Source organism: Macaca thibetana, chromosome 4, assembly GCF_024542745.1.
Source record: "Macaca thibetana thibetana isolate TM-01 chromosome 4, ASM2454274v1, whole genome shotgun sequence".
Lineage (NCBI taxonomy): Eukaryota > Metazoa > Chordata > Mammalia > Primates > Cercopithecidae > Macaca > Macaca thibetana.
The window spans coordinates 10587936-10604946 of NC_065581.1; the positions used below are offsets into that span (position 1 = coordinate 10587936).

The 17011-nt window shown below is 41.8% G+C and overlaps 1 protein-coding gene across 4 annotated transcripts in view; it reads left to right on the plus strand.

Annotated features, from left to right (window-relative positions):
• Positions 1-11937, plus strand: part of LOC126953872 (N-acetyllactosaminide beta-1,6-N-acetylglucosaminyl-transferase) — a 109426-nt gene extending 97489 nt beyond the window's left edge. For all 4 annotated transcript variants that reach the window (XM_050789593.1, XM_050789592.1, XM_050789594.1 and 1 more), the window contains 2 exons: positions 4011-4103; positions 9018-11937. In XM_050789593.1, the coding sequence (XP_050645550.1) occupies positions 4011-4103; positions 9018-9208 (284 nt within the window). In that variant the 3' untranslated portion in view covers positions 9209-11937. The remainder of the gene's footprint in view (positions 1-4010; positions 4104-9017) is intronic.
• Positions 11938-17011: the final 5074 nt, after the last annotated feature.

Genomic DNA, 17011 nt, shown 5'->3' on the forward strand with positions numbered 1-17011 from the left:
TGATCCGCCCGCCTCAGCCTCCCAAAGTTCTGGGATTACAGGCGTGAGCCACCACGTCCAGCCAGATTCTGCATTTTTAACAAGTTCCCAGGTGCTGCTGATGCCCCTACTCTTTTTTTTTTTTTTTTTTTTTTGAGACGGGGTCTCGCTCTGTCACCCAGGCTGGAGTGCAGTGGCCGGATCTCAGCTCACTGCAAGCTCTGCCTCCCGGGTTCACGCCATTCTCCTGCCTCAGCCTCCCGAGTAGCTGGGACTACAGGCGCCCGCCACCTCGCCCTGTTTTTTGTATTTTTTAGTAGAGACGGGGTTTCACCAGGTTAGCCAGGATGGTCTCGATCTCCTGACCTTGTGATCCACCCGTCTCGGCCTCCCAAAGTGCTGGGATTACAGGCTTGAGCCACTGCGCCCGGCCGCCCCTACTCTTAAGAACCACACTCGAATAGCAAAGCTTTGTGCCTACTTCTGCCAGATATTTCTGTGCCCCAGGATTCTTCGCAAAAAGAGTAGAATTCAACTTGTTCTGTTTGCCCTTCTCCTCGCTTCTGCTTTTAAAAATCTAATGTTTTAATGCACAAACATGAATAAGATCTAAGCACAGATGTGTTTGACACCTGTCATCAAACAGAAAGTATGGAAGTTGAGGTTTGGAATTTCAGTAACAGGAGGTTAGTAGGTGTTGTGTGTTCATTTTATAAAGACAACAGGTCATTAATTATAAATGTCACGATCTTATCTCTGCAATAATGGAATCTGTTTCTGAGTAAGAGTCAGTTTGGGATTATCAATATTAAAGAGAATGAAAAGGAAGAAAAATGTCTTGTGCTTTCAAAAATACAGTCATTTCAACATTAAATGACTTTTTGTCATCGGAATGTACTCTTCATGCTTTTATGATGTAGTTATTTAATAGACATTGGCTCATAATAACACATCAGCTAATCACACAGATGTAGGTAAATAAGCCAGATTCTCTCTTTGCTTTCCAGACTCTCCTTCCCCATCCCACAGCTTAACCAGACAAGTTTTACTTCAGTTCTTTTAAAATGTGTGTTAAGAACAAAACAAGGTAGCTTCTTTTTAGATAGGCAAGCACCAAAATAATTGTAAAGTATTAAAATGCAAGTTAAAGAAGTAGAAATATTGCTTAATAGTGTTTTTCTTGAATACTTGAATACTTTTATTAAATATATGCAAGTTTAGGTAAGAAGAAGAAAAGATCCCTGCCTTATAGAGAGCCCTTAGGGTTTAAGACTCATGCTGTTTACAGGAAAGGCTGTAACAAAATTTAATTTTAGTTAGGAAACCTGGTTACAAATCAGATCATCATATAATCACGTGACATCAGGGCAAAAGAACAGACCTTTTTTCTTCTGAAAATGCACATTTTTATTAATATTTTTAAAAGCCTAATTTAATTAAATGTCTTTAAAATATTGGTCTTGTCCAATTTTTTCTTTATTAAAAATTATTAAAAATACTCATTGTCTTGGCCGGGCACGGTGGCTCAAGCCTGTAATCCCAGCACTTTGGGAGGCCGAGACGGGTGGATCACGAGGTCAGGAGATCGAGACCATCCTGGCTAACACGGTGAAACCCCGTCTCTACTAAAAAATACAAAAAACTAGCCGGGCGAGGTGGCGGGCGCCTATAGTCCCAGCTACTCGGGAGGCTGAGGCAGGAGAATGGTATGAACCCAGGAGGCAGAACTTGCAGTGAGCTGAGATCCGGCCACTGCACTCCAGCCCGGGTGACAGAACAAGACTGCGTCTCAAAAAAAAAAAAATACTCATCGTCTTAAGTAGCTTTTTTCTTCTTTTATTTTAGGAATGATCCCTCTCTTGTCACCCAGGCTGGAATACAGTGGCACTCAAACTCACTGCAGCCTTGAGCTCCTAGGCTCAAGCAATCCTCCCACTTCAGCTTCCCCAGTAGCTGGGACTACAGGAGTGCACCACCATGCTTGGCTAATTTAAAAAAAAAAAAAAAAAAAAATTGTGGTGCTGGTGTCTCTCTGTGTTGCCCAGGCTGGAGTGCAGAGGTACAATCATTGTTCACTGCAATCTTGAACCCCTGGGCTCAAGTGATCCTCCTGCCTCAGCCTGCTGAGTAGCTGGGACCACAGGCATTAGCCACCATGCCTGGCTAATTTAAAAAAAAAATTTTTTTAGTAGTGATAGGGTCTCACTATGTTGCCCAGGCTGGTCTCAGACTCCAGGCCTCAAGCAGTCCTCCCGCCTTGGCCTCCCAAAGCACTAGGATTACAGGTATGAGCCACTGCACACAGCCCTTGAGTTGTTTTTTTCTCATTAGCATGTGTATTAGCTTTTTAACTGGCACTGCAACAAATTACCACAAATTTAGCAGCTTCAACAACATAAATATATTGTCTTACAATTCTGTAGGACAAAAGCCTGACTAGGCTGAAATCCAGGCATTGGCTGGGTCAGGTTCCTTTCTGTAGGCTCTGAATACAATCCAGTTCCTCGCCTCTTCTAGCTTCTAGAGGCCACTCACATTCCTGGCTGGTGGCTTCTTCCCCCATCTTCAAACAGCAAAGGCAGAGTCAGAGGGGAGCCTTCTCACATCACGTCACTCTGTCCAGCTCTCCTGTTTCCCTCTTCCAACGCTGAGGACCTCTGTGATTGATGACATTGGGCTCACCCAGATAATTCAGGACAACCTCCCTATGTTAAGGTCGGCTGATCAGCAACTTTAATCCCCCTTTGCCGTGTAAAATAACATATTCTTGGATTCCAGGGATTAGGATGTGGGCATCTTTGTCTGTTCTGTATGTGTGTGTTTGAGGGGGTGGGTGGAAGCCATTATTCTGCCTACCACAATATATCTTATCAATAATTAAAAAGAATCTTCTAAGAGAGGACTATTGTAATTTGGGTACAGATAGCATTTGCATAGTGCCATTGCATCAAAATTACATTCAGATTGCATTACTCACTGGTGGAAAATGCTGTAACTCTAAAGCAAAGTATTTCTCTTTGGTTGCATTTATGTTGATTCCCATGTTTTCCTTTTCTTTCTTTTTTTAATTTTTTTTTTTTTTTTTTTTTTTTTTTTTTTTTTTTTTGAGACAGGGTCCTGCTCTGTGACCCAGGCTGGAGTACAGTAGCACAATCATGGCTCACTGCAGCCTTGACCTTCCTAGGCTCACATGATCCTCCCACCTCAGCCTCCTAAGTGGATGGGACTACAAGCACATGCCACCACACTCAGCTAATTTTTTATTTTTTGTAGAGACAGGGTTTCATTCTGTTGCCCAGGGATCTTCTTACCTCGGCCTCCTAAAATGCTGGGATTACAGGCATGAGCCACTATGTCTGGCAACTTCTTCTCTAGTAATGATTTATATATTATAATCTTGGAGTCTAACTATGATTAAATAGGCCCTTCAATCTCTATGACCGACCCAAATTTATTTCATAGACAGGGTTATTGAGAAACACTTGGGACAGTGTTTCTCAAATGGGGTGATTTTGCTCACCCACAGGACATTTGGCAATACCTGCAGATGTTTTTGGTTGTCACAATTGAGAAGACGGTGCTATTGGCATCTATTGGGTAGAGGCCAAGTATGCTGCTAAGCATCTTACAAAACACAGGACAGCCCCCACAACAAAGAATCATCCAGCCCAAAGTGTCAATCGCGCTGAGGTGGAGAAACCCTAGCTTAGCAAGATGCCAAGCTACAGCACCCCACCCCCCAACTGAATTAGGTATTAGTAAATGGATCAGAATTGTATTAGTATATTGATTTGTATATTGATTGAATTAGATGTTATACTAATTAGATGATGAGTCAACAACTAAAATTCTGGTCAAAAGATCAACTGGAGGAAACAGAAGATGGGTAGATCAGTACGTACCAATCTGTGTGAAATGTGAAAGGTAATAAACTGAAAGAAAGTAAGCCTGATTTAGAGGCTTAATTGATGCAATTGATGCCCTTCTCTCATGGTTCTCATCGCTACGTTTTTTCTTTATCAACATTGCAGGTGTTCCTGGCTCTATGCCAAATGCATCCTGGACTGGAAACCTCAGAGCTATAAAGTGGAGTGACATGGAAGACAGTCACGGAGGCTGTCACGGTGAGGCTCTCATTCCATGCTTCTAGGCCACTGCCTGTTGGTGTTAGCAGGAAGGTAGCTGTGGAATCCAGGGTTCTCATGGAGAGAGAATTGCTGCTATATTTAGACCAATCTGTTAGTTATTGGAGAAGCCAAAGGCTCAAGACACAGTCCTTCAAAAATAAGTTTAAATATCTCACTGATGTTCTCCGACTTATAATTACCTAGGGAGATGGAAAGATGGGTTCAAATCATAGTGACATTTTTTTCTCCTTGCTAGTTTTCAGCTTTCTTTCTTTCTTTAGAGGCAGCGTCTCACTTGTCATTCAACTAGAGTGCAGTGGCATGAATACAGCTCACTGCAGCCTCAACATTCTGGGCTCAAGCTTCACACCTCAGCCTCCCAAGTAGCTCGGACCACAGGCATGCACCACCACACCTGGCTGATTTTTTTTTTTTTCTTATAGAGTCAGCTTTCTTCTTGTTTATTCGTCTTGCTGTGCCTTCTGAGAGTCTAGCTATTCAGAGGGGAAAGCCATAAGGAGGAGAAGTGATGTCATGTTCTCACCACAGAGAAAGCTGGGCCCCCAATCCTCAAGCCAGTCCCTGCTCCCCCTACAGGCAGCCTTCCCAGTGGCTTGGAGAGCTGTTGGGGTTTGCACAGCTCTGGCATGATGGATGGCAGGTGACACTAGCAAGAAGGGTTCCCCTCCAAATGGAAAAGAACTAGAAATCCTAAGTCATTTCCATTTCTATAGAACTTTATGAAGAAGAGTTTGTATCAGTCCTGGCACATACTGCATTCAGAATATTGCCCAGCACATACCGGGCATGAGTAGTAGTTTGCTAGAGCTGCCATAAGAAAATGACACAGACTGGGTGCTTAACAGAAATTTATTTAGTTCTAGAGGCTGGAAGTCCAAGATCCAGGTGTCAGCAGGGCTGGTTTATTGAGGCCTCTCCACTTGGCTTGTAGGTGGCATTTTCTCCCTGTGTTCTCACATGGTCTTCCCTCTGTATGTGTCTGTGTCCTAATCGCCTCTTCTTCTAAGGAGACCAGTCATACTGGATTAGGGCTCACCCTAAAGGTCTCATTTTAACTTAATTACCTCTTTAAAGACCCTGTCTCTACTCTGAGACACTCAGCGTTAGGATTCAACATATGAATTTAAAGAGACAATTCAGCCCATAATATGTAATAAATATTTATTTAGTAAGTGATTGTTTGAACGAATGAATCAGTGAATGAATGACAATATAGCGGTTTGGCCTTTTCTCCCTATGGTAACAAGGCTTTGCCTCTACTCATCAGTCCATCTTTTTTTTTTTTTTGAGATGGATTCTTGCTCTATCACCAGGCTGGAGTGCAGTGGCAAGATCTCAGTTCACTGCTGCAACCTCCACCACCCGGGTTCAAGCGATTCTTGTGCCTCAGCCTCCAGAGTAGCTGGGACAACAGACGCATGTCACCACACTCAGCTAATTTTTGTATTTTTAGTAGAGACGGGGTTTCACCATGTTGGCCAGGATGGTCTCGATCTCTTGACCTCGTGATTTGCCCCCCTTGGTCTCCCAAAGTGCTGGGATTACAGGTGTGAGCCACCGTGCCCGGCCCCATCTTACCTGCACCTAAATGTTAAATGTTTCAGGTGAAAATTTCCAAGTTGCTCCATCTCTACAACTCTCCATTACACCAACTTCTTTTTCATGTGTCTCTTGATGGTCTCATCCCACTGTGGACAGCAATGTTCTCATGCCACTATAAAGAAATTTCGGTCCATTCTGAAGCATGTTGATATATTTACTTTAATCAGCCCATATTTTCTTCAGGGGATAGTGCATGCCACCTGCCTATGTTCTGTTTTTTTATTTTTTAATTTTTTTAAAGATGGAGTTTCGCTCTCGCCACCCAGGCTGGAATGCAGTGGCACGATCTCAGCTCACTGGAACCTCCGTCTCCTGGGTTCAAGTGATTCTCCTGCCTCAGCCTCCTGAGTAGCTGAGATTACAGGCACCCACCACCACGCCCAGCTAATTTTTGTATTTTTAGTAGAGACGGGGTTTCACCATGTTGGCCAGACTGGTCTCGATCTCCTGACCTCGTGATCCACCTGCCTCGGCCTCCCAAAGTGCTGGGATTACAGGCATGAGCCACCACACCCAACCTGTATTACCTTCATCAGGCCTCTTAGCACTTAGAATGATCTTCAACTTGGAGTGCCCATCTCTGATTACAATGTCTTTGTCACCTCTACTAGTTTCCTTCACCTACTTACATCCTACTTATTTTACTGTCTTTATTCCCAGAGCAGAAACTCCAAGACAGCTAGGATTTTTGACCAGTTTGTTCACTGTTTTATGTCCACACCTAAACCATGTTGTTTTTGTTTGAATTGAACATTTCGAGCTTTTTCCTTCTGTGAACTTCCTTCTGAGGACTCCCTGTCTGACCCGGGTATTGTAATCAGCCACTACAAGATGTCCTCACCAACATTTTCAGTCCCTTTGTCATTTTGACCCTATAAGGCTGATTCCGAACCCTAATCATTACCACCATCTGCCTTTTTTGCCATTTGTACTTCCCTAGGCAGAGTATTGGTGGAGGGTGTTGTGGAACTCTCTTAAGACACGCCCATCATTGGGTCCTGTCACCTAACTTCAGCTAGGCCTCCTAGCTACCTACTTATCGTTTTGTTTACCCATTATTTTCCTAGTGCCCTTCCTAAGGGACACTTTTTCAGCTTTCCTGCTCACCTTTAAGTTCCCAGGGTGTCTTAGTCTGTTTTCACACTGCTGATGAAGACATACCCAAGACTGGGTAATTTATAAAGAAAAAGAAGCTTGATGGACTCATAGTTCCACATGGCTGGGGAGGCCTCACAATCCTGGCAGAAGGCAAAAGGCACATCTTACTGGTGGCAGGAAAAAGAGAATGACAGACAAGCAAAAGGGGAAGCCCCTTATAAAACCATCAAATCTCATGAGACTTATTCTCTACCACAAGAACGGTATGGGGGAACCGCCCCCCATGATTCATTTATCTCCCACTGCATCCCTCCCACAACACGTGGGAATTATGGGAGCTACAGTTCAAGATGAGATTTGGGTGGGTACACAGCCAAACCATATCACAAGGTTATGCTAAAACAGTCTTTCCTATTCTCAAAAGCGACCATTTCAACTTGAAAAAGAACTTTCAAGATATGTGATCAAAATGCATCATCTAGTCCCTTGTCATGTCATGCTGTCCCACCATCTTAGAGCGGTTTGGACACATTCTCTCATTGTTCCCTCCTGTTTCAAGAGGAAAAGTCACCCATCCTCCCAACAAAGGCCACCAGCTATGGTCTCAGCTATCTGTGGGCCCCTCTCTCGGACCCTTACCCTTTTGCATTCTCAGCCTCTCCCTTCCTGCTACCTCTTTTCCTTCTCTCCAAAGCGTGTACCCATTTCCCCTATCTTGAAGACGTCGAGTTGTTTATGAACCCTCTGCTTTCTCCAGGCCGAAAGGTTCTTTCCTTGTTCACTTCCATTTCCTTAAGCACGTGCTTAAGACCTGTGTTTTCGGTTCTCGCCGCCTGGTCATTCTTTCACTTCCTACAATTCTGGCGTTTTTCCCCAGTGACTTCCACTCTCTCTTATGCTTCTTCCCAGCCCACTGAATTAATCACCACATTCTGTCTGTCCTTCTGTACTAGCGTCTTCAATATCGTCCCTTTCTCACTCATCACAGACATTAACTTTGAACGCGCTCTCCAGTTTGTTACTACTGCAGCCTCTTGGTTTCTAATGTACCCTGCAAAACACTTCAAAATTAATCTTGCTAAAATCAGTTTCATCATTTGATTCTTCTATTCAAAAATCTTTAAGGACTGTCCATACTTATGAGAACCCTTCAGTCTGTGAAGTCGGTCAACCAGCAATTGTCCTACTATGTGCCCAGAGGAATCTCTGGAAAATGATTGCAACTTCCTACTATTCTTGTTTCTAACCTATTCCTAACAAAACCGCCTCTCCCAGAAAGTCCCCACCCCAAAAGCTATTGAGGTCAAAAAAAAAATTCAATATTGACATGTTACATCACTGAGGTTTATTACACATCTAGGCAGAGATATAAAGTAGGCACTTGGATAGCCTAGAACTCAGGAAAAAGATGTACCCTATGCAATCCATAAAGACCTCTTCCACCTGTACCACTGTAGGACTTCTCATCTGTAACTCTCATTTAGTAATACAGTAGGCCTCCCTTATCCACGGGGAATACATTTCAAGACCCTCAGTGGATGCCTGAAACCACAGACAGTATGGAACCCTAAATGTACTTTGTTTTTCCCTGTACATGCATATCTATGATAAAGTTTAATTTTTGAAACAGGCATAGTAAGAGGTTAACAATAATAACTAATTATAAAATAGAACAATTATAACAATATGCTGTAATAAAAGTTATGTGAATAAAAGTAAGTTGTGTGGAATAAAAGTCATATGCTCTCTTTCTTTCTCAAAATATCTTAATATTTTTGGATCATGGTTGACCTCGGGTAACTGAAACCTCAGAAAGCAAAACTGCAGATAAGGGGGGACTACTGTATATGAATGGCCTTGTAACACCTATTATGTTACTAACACAATTTTAATTTTAATATTGACATAATAAACAGTAATTAACATAACAATTAAAATATTAACATCTGTTATTTTATGCCTTCTATGATTTAACTCTCTTTTTTTTCGAATAACGTATTTGTACCTCTTGTTCTTCTAAATAGAGTTCCAGTTCTTTGTGGGCTGAGACTGCACAATCATATTTCATTTGAATCCTGTAGCATTGGCACAGTTGTAGTTAGTCAGAGAGTACCTCTAGTATTCTGTAAGTTCATCACCCTTTTGAAAGCAAGCATGTTTTGACTCTGTTTCTTGTTCTTTCTTTTGCAGGCCACTATGTACATGGTATTTGTATCTATGGAAATGGAGACTTAAAGTGGCTGGTTAATTCACCAAGCCTGTTTGCTAACAAGTTTGAGCTTAATACCTACCCCCTTACCGTGGAATGCCTAGAACTGAGGCATCGCGAAAGAACCCTCAATCAGAGCGAAACTGCGATACAACCCAGCTGGTATTTTTGAGCTATTCATGAGCTACTCATGACTGAAGGGAAATGGCAGTTGGGAAGAGGAGCCTGTTTTTGTGAGATACTTTTGCCTTCGTAATGTTAATGGTTTCAGGACGTTTATAGCTTCAGAACCTGGCAAATAATTATACTTAAAATGTCCACTGGACACTGTGAAATACACTAACAGGATGGCTGGGTAGAGCAATCTGGGCACTTTGGCCAGTTTTAGTCTTGCTGTTTCTTGATGCTCACCTTTATATTAGTTTATTGTTAGGATCAACAATAATTTTAAATGACCTCAGATCTTTGAACCAGATACTCATATTCGAATGTTCCAATAAAAAAGAGAATTGTAGATAATACTATCTAAGAAACTAAGAATTAGGTTTCTTTGAAGAAGGAATCTTTTATAACACATTAACTGTCACCACTGTGCTCAACCAGACAGATACTGAAACAGCTTTCTGGGTAATTCACCAATTTCCTTTAAAACATAAGCTACCTGAATGGAGAATAGATCTTGTTTCTGAGTTTCAACACTAGCATTTTTGGTTTACTCATGGCCAAATCTCTGTATATAGTATAAAGTCATTAACAAGAAACAGGATATGCTTTAAGACAGAATTCACTGTCTGTTGCTTCAGTAAAAGGACCTCGGGGAAATAGAACATTTCTCTCTTATATGCCAGAATGTAGGCTGGTCGCTATGTCATGTCTTCCATTGAGAACACTAAAAAGTCCTTGCAAGAATGGAGATATGCATTCAAGAGAGGTGCTATCACATAGATCTAGTCTGAAGTCTGGAACACTTTCCTCTTCTGTGACTCCCCCCTCTCCCTGATATTCTCTTACTTGCAAAATAGAGACCAAATTCTATCCTGTGAAGCTTTTAATTGAACTATAGTATGCTCTGAGTAGCTTTACAATGCCTGGTACTGATAGTAGTGGCTCGATTTTTAAGAGCCTTCAATTGTAGATGAGCATCTCTGTTATTTATCCCTCATCCATCCATCCATCCATTCATTCAGCCTACATTCAATAAACATTTCTTGAGTGTCTCTTATGCACAGGACATGTACTGAAACAAAAAGGAAACACAAGAGCTTTTTCACTCTAAAAATCTTGGCAATAATGTCAACACCGGAAAGCCTCCTCTGGAGAATCTTGCAGAGTGATTGTAGTTTAATACAGGAACGCACAGGGCTGTGTAGCATGATACCAGACCCAGGAGATCAGTAATTACAAATTAAGGGTTAAATCAGAGATTATTCAACAGAGAGGGAGAAAGGAGGAGACGGAGAGAGGGCCTGTTGTGTTCCAGCCATTCTGGTATTCCTTTATGTATCTAATTTCATTCAAACCTCACAACAGTCTTCTGAGGACCTTATATAATTACTCCCATTTTGCAGATGAAGTAACTGAGGCTTAGAAAGGTAATAGCACCAGGGAACAATTTCTCCGTGTGAGAATTAGGACTCTGTTACTAGTCTTCTCGGTTCATTTCCTGAGGTGGATTTACTGAGAGAAGGTGAAATAAAGCCATATTTAGTATACCAGAGAGGGTAGATTTTAAGAATGGTCTCAGTGTTAATATTGAGAAGAACTCCTGTCAGCTCAGAAAAAATGTGAAGTCTACTTTACTACTCCTGTAATACTAAACCGTTGAGTTTCTAAATATTTATTTATTCTAACAAAAAGCAGTTACTACAATGGATGACACATTTAATGAACAATTTTATTTTTTTTCTATAACTGTGCCTGTTGAATGTTAATCATATTTAAAGGGAATGACTTTTAAGTAAAACCTTTTTTCTTGCTACTGAAAAAAATGGAATTGTTTTGGGTGGTAAAGAGTTAAGGAATAGGGAAGGCTGGTCACATAAGCAACCCTCAAAGGCCACATGTAGAGAGGCCAGCCCCGCTAAGGTGGCCAGAGTGGGCTCCAAGCACAAATTACCATTGCTATAGATGGGACTGTGTCCCCGCAAAATTCATGTGTTGGAGCCCTAACCCTCAATGTGATGGTATTTGAGATGGGGACTTTGGTAAGGGAAGTTTAGATGAAGTCACGAGTGTGGGATCCTCATGATGGGATGAGTCCCCTTATAAGAGCTCTGGCTTGGGCCAGGCGCGGTGGCTCACGCCTGTAATCCCAACAGTTTGGGAGGCCGAGGCAGGTGGATCACTTGATGCCAGGAGTTCCAGACCAGCCTGGCCAATATGGTGAAACCCTATCTCTACTAAAAAAATATATAAACTAGCTGGGCTTAGTGGCATGTGCCTATTTGGCAGGCTGAGGCATGAGAATCGCTTGAACCCAGGAGGTGGAGGTTGCAGTGAACTGAGAGCGCCCCACTGCACTCCAGCCTGGGTGACAGAGCGAGACTTTGTCTCAAAACAAAATAGGTGGGGGGATAGGGAGTGCACTCAGGGTCAGCAGTGAAATTTAAAAATTGTCTCTTTTCAACTTATTTCAATGACAGCACCTGAGAAGAAGAAACGTTTTTTACACTGGATGTTTCTCATGTAGAACGAGAAATCTTTCTGGAATTGATGTTTACATGCATGTTGTTGGTCATCTCTCTTATGTCTTAAACACTTTAATGTTGGAAAAGCATGGTGTTTGGGCTAGTGGATTTCTGACAGCCATGAGAATGCCCTGAAACTACTGTATCTGATGTTTGTTTTCGATGAGGTTCCGTGTTTTGTTTTCTTGGGAATAAATTAATATATTGTTTTCCACTTTGGGGATACTGTGTATTTTTATATGACAATTGGTTAAAAATCCACCAAAGGGTATGTCTAAAAAGGCAATTCTCCTGGTATTAAGCAAAATTTACATTCATACATACATGCATACCTGTCTAAGAAACATCCATCCACTGAAAAATCATTACACTTTCCCATTGTGGGGTGTTGGGGAGAGTAACTGGGAGTGATAGAGAGAAGAGGACGCAATAGAAGATCAGTGTCATTTGAATTGGGTATAACCTTTTTTTTGGGGGGGGGGGGTAAGGGTACAACTGTTCTTAAAATTTGAGACAGGAATAGGTTAACTTATTATTTACCTGCCTTTATTATTCATTTGAAAAAATCAAGATATTAATTAGGAAAAAGTTTTATGTTAATATTACCATAATTACTGATCAAGTGCCAACGTTTTTGAGCAGCATTTCAGTTGTAAGTTTGCTAAATATTGCCTCTAACAGACACATGGAAAATGATCAATACTAAAAATAAAAAATAAAAAAATCATTTAAAGGACATCTTATCCATCATATTTTTTCCAAATAAAAATATTTTAAAACTAAAGTGAAAAACATTTTAAACTATAATAGTAAATACATACATGCTCATAAACATGGAAATAATGAAGAATATAGAATAGAAAGTGCACTACTTTCTCCAGATGTAATCACTTATTTGCTTTTTTGGTTTTTGTTTTTCTGAGACAGAGTCACTCTGTCAACCAGGCTAGAGTGCAGTGGCACAGTCATGGCTCACTGCAGCCTCAACCTCCTGGGCTCAGGTGATCCTCCCATCTCAGCCTCCCAAGTAGCTGGGACCACAAGCATGCGCCATCGCACCTGGCTAATTTTTGTATTTTTTGTAGAGATGGGTTTTGCCATGTTATCCTGCCTCATCTCAAACTCCTGGGCTCAAGTGGTCCACCTGCCTCAGCCTCCCAAAGTGCTGGACTACAGGCTTGAGCTACCACACCTGGTCATATCTGGTATATCTTCTTAAATACTTTCTCAGTGTACTGATGTAATCTATACCAGTGCTGTCCAGTAGAATTTCTGCAATGATAAAAATGTTCTACATCTGCACTGCCCAATATAATTGCCACTCACACAAGCTATTGAGCTCTTGAAATGCAGCTAGTATGACTGGGAAATATTCTTTTACATTTTATTTAGCTTTCATTTTAATTTTTTTTTTTCTTTGAGATGGAGTCTCACTCTGTCACCCAGGCTGGAGTGCAATGGCGCGATCTCGGCTCACTGCAACCTCCACCTCCAAGTTCAAGCAATTCTCCTGCCTCAGTCTCCTGAGTAGTTGGGACTACAGGTGCATGCCACCACGCCCGGCTAACTGTTGTGTTTTTAGTAGAGAGGGGATTTTGCCATGTTATCCAGGCTGGTCTCGAACTCCTGATCTCAGGTGATCCACCTGCCTCAGCCTCCCAAAGTGCTGGGATTACAGGTGTGAGCCACTGCACCTGGCCAGGTTTAATTAATTTAGAAAACCACATGTGACTAGTGGCTACCATTGGACAGCACAGTTATAGAGGCAAACTTCAGTTACATGTATGTGCTTGTATATACAGTGGGAATACCATAAACACATAGATATGTGGCATATTTTTTCAAAATGAATTGATTATATAAATAAGAGAAATAATATATCTTTGCAACTCGCTGTTTTAGACTTTTTTTTTTAAGAGAGACTAAGTCTTGCTCTGTCACCCAGGATGGAGCGCAGTGGCATGATCGTGGCTCACTTCAGCCTCAAACTCCTGGGCTCAAGTGATCCTCCCATATCAGCCTCCCAAGTAGCTAGGACTATAGGCGTGTACCACCATGCCCGGCTAATTTTTTTATTAATTTTTGGAGAGATGGGAGTCTCACGATATTTTCCAGGCTGGTCTCAAACTCCTGGTCTCTAGCGATCCTCCCACCTTGGACTCCTAAAATGCTGGGATTATAGTCGTGAGCCACTGCACCTGCCCATAATGCAATTTTAACTAGTAGCAGTGGTAGCAACTTTCCTTGTGTTGTTTCCAACATTAAAAAGCACGTTGAATTACTGTTGTTGGAGATTTGATATAGCTTTTTAGTAGATACCTTTTATTGAGTTAAGAATTACAATAGCAGAAAATAAATATAAATGTTATGATTCTAATTTTTTAAATCCCAGTTTCTATCTCTTTTTTGTTGACTGATATAATTATGAGTGACAATGTGTTGCTGTTTTTAATTTTTTTCCCCACATATTAATTCAAAAGGTAAGGAAAAAGTTTACTGCCCCTGCCTTTTTTTTTTTTGAACAGCTAGAATTGAGTACAGTGGCGTATGCCAAGCAAGAGATTGGAGCAGGGATCCATTTAAACAGAGAGCCACACAGTTGGAGCTTGGGAACACAAATGCCTGAGCTGGAAGGTGTCTATTGTAACTTTTCCCTCTACTGGATGGGATGGTTTAGGGATTCAGGGGTCAAGCCAATTGGAAAACACATAAGTGGACAACCTCCAAGGGCTGACTTCTGACCTTGGAACTACGATGTCTTTGAGAGGAGGAGGACGTGGGTGAAGCTGACTCTGCTCACCTTTCCATGAGGAACACCTACAAGCTCTGAAAGTGGTGGGAATCCACAGTGGCCGAATGGAAGGTCAACCTCGACAATCCTGTTTGAGCCCAGGAAGCCCAACCTGCATCTCGGGAAGGATCTGGGGGGCTATAGGAGACGGGCTGGAAGAACAATCCAAAAGAATACCTGAGAAAGAAAGACAGGACTCAAAAACTGACATTCAACATCAAGTATCAGACTGCAGAAATGAGCCCAGGGAGTAATGTGATGGAGGACTCAGGATATTAGGAGAAGTCACTGAAAAAGTTAACGCCGGGTTAGTTAAAGTAAATGGTTTCAAGTTCAGGCCATTGGCTGTAAGCCAGGCAAAAATGAAGGTTTTAGAGGGCTTTTTTAAAAAAGCTTAATTTTGAAATAATTTTAGACTTAGAGAAAAGTTATAAAAACATTACAGAGTTCTCGATCTTTAACTCAGTTTCTCCTTATGTCAGCATCTTACAGAAACAAAGCTCTATTATCAAAATCAGTTTTGCTGTGTTTTTAATTCTATGTTTGCTGTGTGTCGAGAGTTGGTAACAGCTGCCATTTACCTTTGCACAGGACAGACGAGATGGGTAAGGTGAGTCCCAATAATATGTAGAGATATCAGAGTAGACCAAATGACAGCAAGGGATTGGTCTCAAGTGATATCTCCTGGTGAAAATTGTACTATGGTGGTATAGACTGAATATTCATGCCCTGCCTCCAAATTAATATTCTGAAACCTTATCACCAAGGTGACAGTATTAGCAGGTGGGGACTTTGGGGTGTTTGGATTACTGGCCTTATAAAGGAGTCCCCAGAGAGCCACCTCCTTCCATCATGTGACAACAGAGCATGAAGGTGTAATCTAAGAACTAAGAAGTTGGATTCACCAGACACTACATCTGCTGGCATCTTGAACTGTAAGAGACAAATTTCTGTTGTTTCTACGCCACCCAGCTTATGCTATTTTGTTACAGCAGCTAAACAGGCTGACATATGGAAAAGAAAATTCTCTATTCCAGACTATGAAAATGAGATGGAAGAAGAGGATGGAAGAGAGAGAGAGCAAGTCCATGGTCGCATCCCTTAGAAGACGGTGGAGAAGAAAGCAGATGTGTGGTAATGATGTAGCAGGACAAGCTGCAGACAAAACCCCTCAGACACTGAGTTAAAGAAGGAAGCGGTTTATTCAACTGGGAGCATCGGCAAGACTACTGTCTCAAGAGCTGAGCTCCCCAAGTGAGCAATTCCTATCCCTTTTAAGAGCTCACAACTCTAAGGCAGTCCAGTTGAGGGGGTCATGATCGATTGAGCAAGCAGCAGGTACTTGACTGGGGGCTGCATGCACCAGTAATTAGATCGGAACAGAACAGGACAAGGATTTTCACAGTGCTTATCTATACAATGTCTGTAATCTAAGATAACATAACCAATTAGGTCAGGGGTCAATCTTTAACTCCCAGGCCCAGGGTGTGGTGCCTGGCTGTCTGCTTGAGGATTTCATTTCTGCCTTTTAGTTTTTACTTCTTTCTTTGGAGGCAGAAATTGGGCATAAGACAGTATGAGGGTGGACTCCTCCCTTAATGACAACAGGACTTGTATCTTACAAATAAATCACTGGCTAGAAAACCAAGATTCAGATTCATTTTCTCAGGATTTTCCTAAGTAGGTTTAATGAGTCTTAAACAGGAGGAAAACCACTGATTCCTGCCATGTCTGTGCTTTTAACCTCTGGTGCTTAACACTTTTGGTGAGCTCCTTCCACATACCCTGAGCCAGTGAGCTGAGGTAATGGTGTAATTAGCATTCACACAGTGGCTTTCAAAGAGAACCCAGCAGAAAGTATTCAAGTTAGACTTTCCGGTAGCTGGACTGCTTATCAGCGATGACCCAGTGGAAAAGGAATGGTTTAAAGAGCAACCACGGTTAACAGCATGAGATTCTTTTGAAAGCACAGTGACTTGAGTACAATATAGGCTGCTAGAGACAGACTTGAAAAGGGAGGAAACTTACTAAAACACTGGTGTCCTGGTGTTAGTATGCATGGAAGCTTTTCTATCTGGATATGTGACTGAGAAACTTTGCTAAGGAATGGTGGGAATTGGAGGAAAGGTTATTTGAAAAATTTCCGCAAATATAAAATGGAGGTAAAAACCTAGCATTGTGTTTTCATAGGATTTTTGAGCAGGAATATTCCATTTGTTCTTTTATGTCTTTAACAAACTGCCAGGTTCACATTCTTGGTATATAGCTATGTGTTAAGACTGACAGGTCCTCATAAGGAACAGCTGATTCCAGTTAAGCACATTACAAAGGGGTCGCTTTTTTATTTGGCATCATTTTCTCCTTTTTTTTTTTTTTTGAGTTAGAGTCTTGCTCTGTCATCCAGGTTGGAGTGCAGTGGTGCAATCTCGGCTCACTGCAACCTCTGCCTCCTGGGTTCAAGCCATTCTCCTGCCTCAGGCTCCTCAGTAGCTGGGAT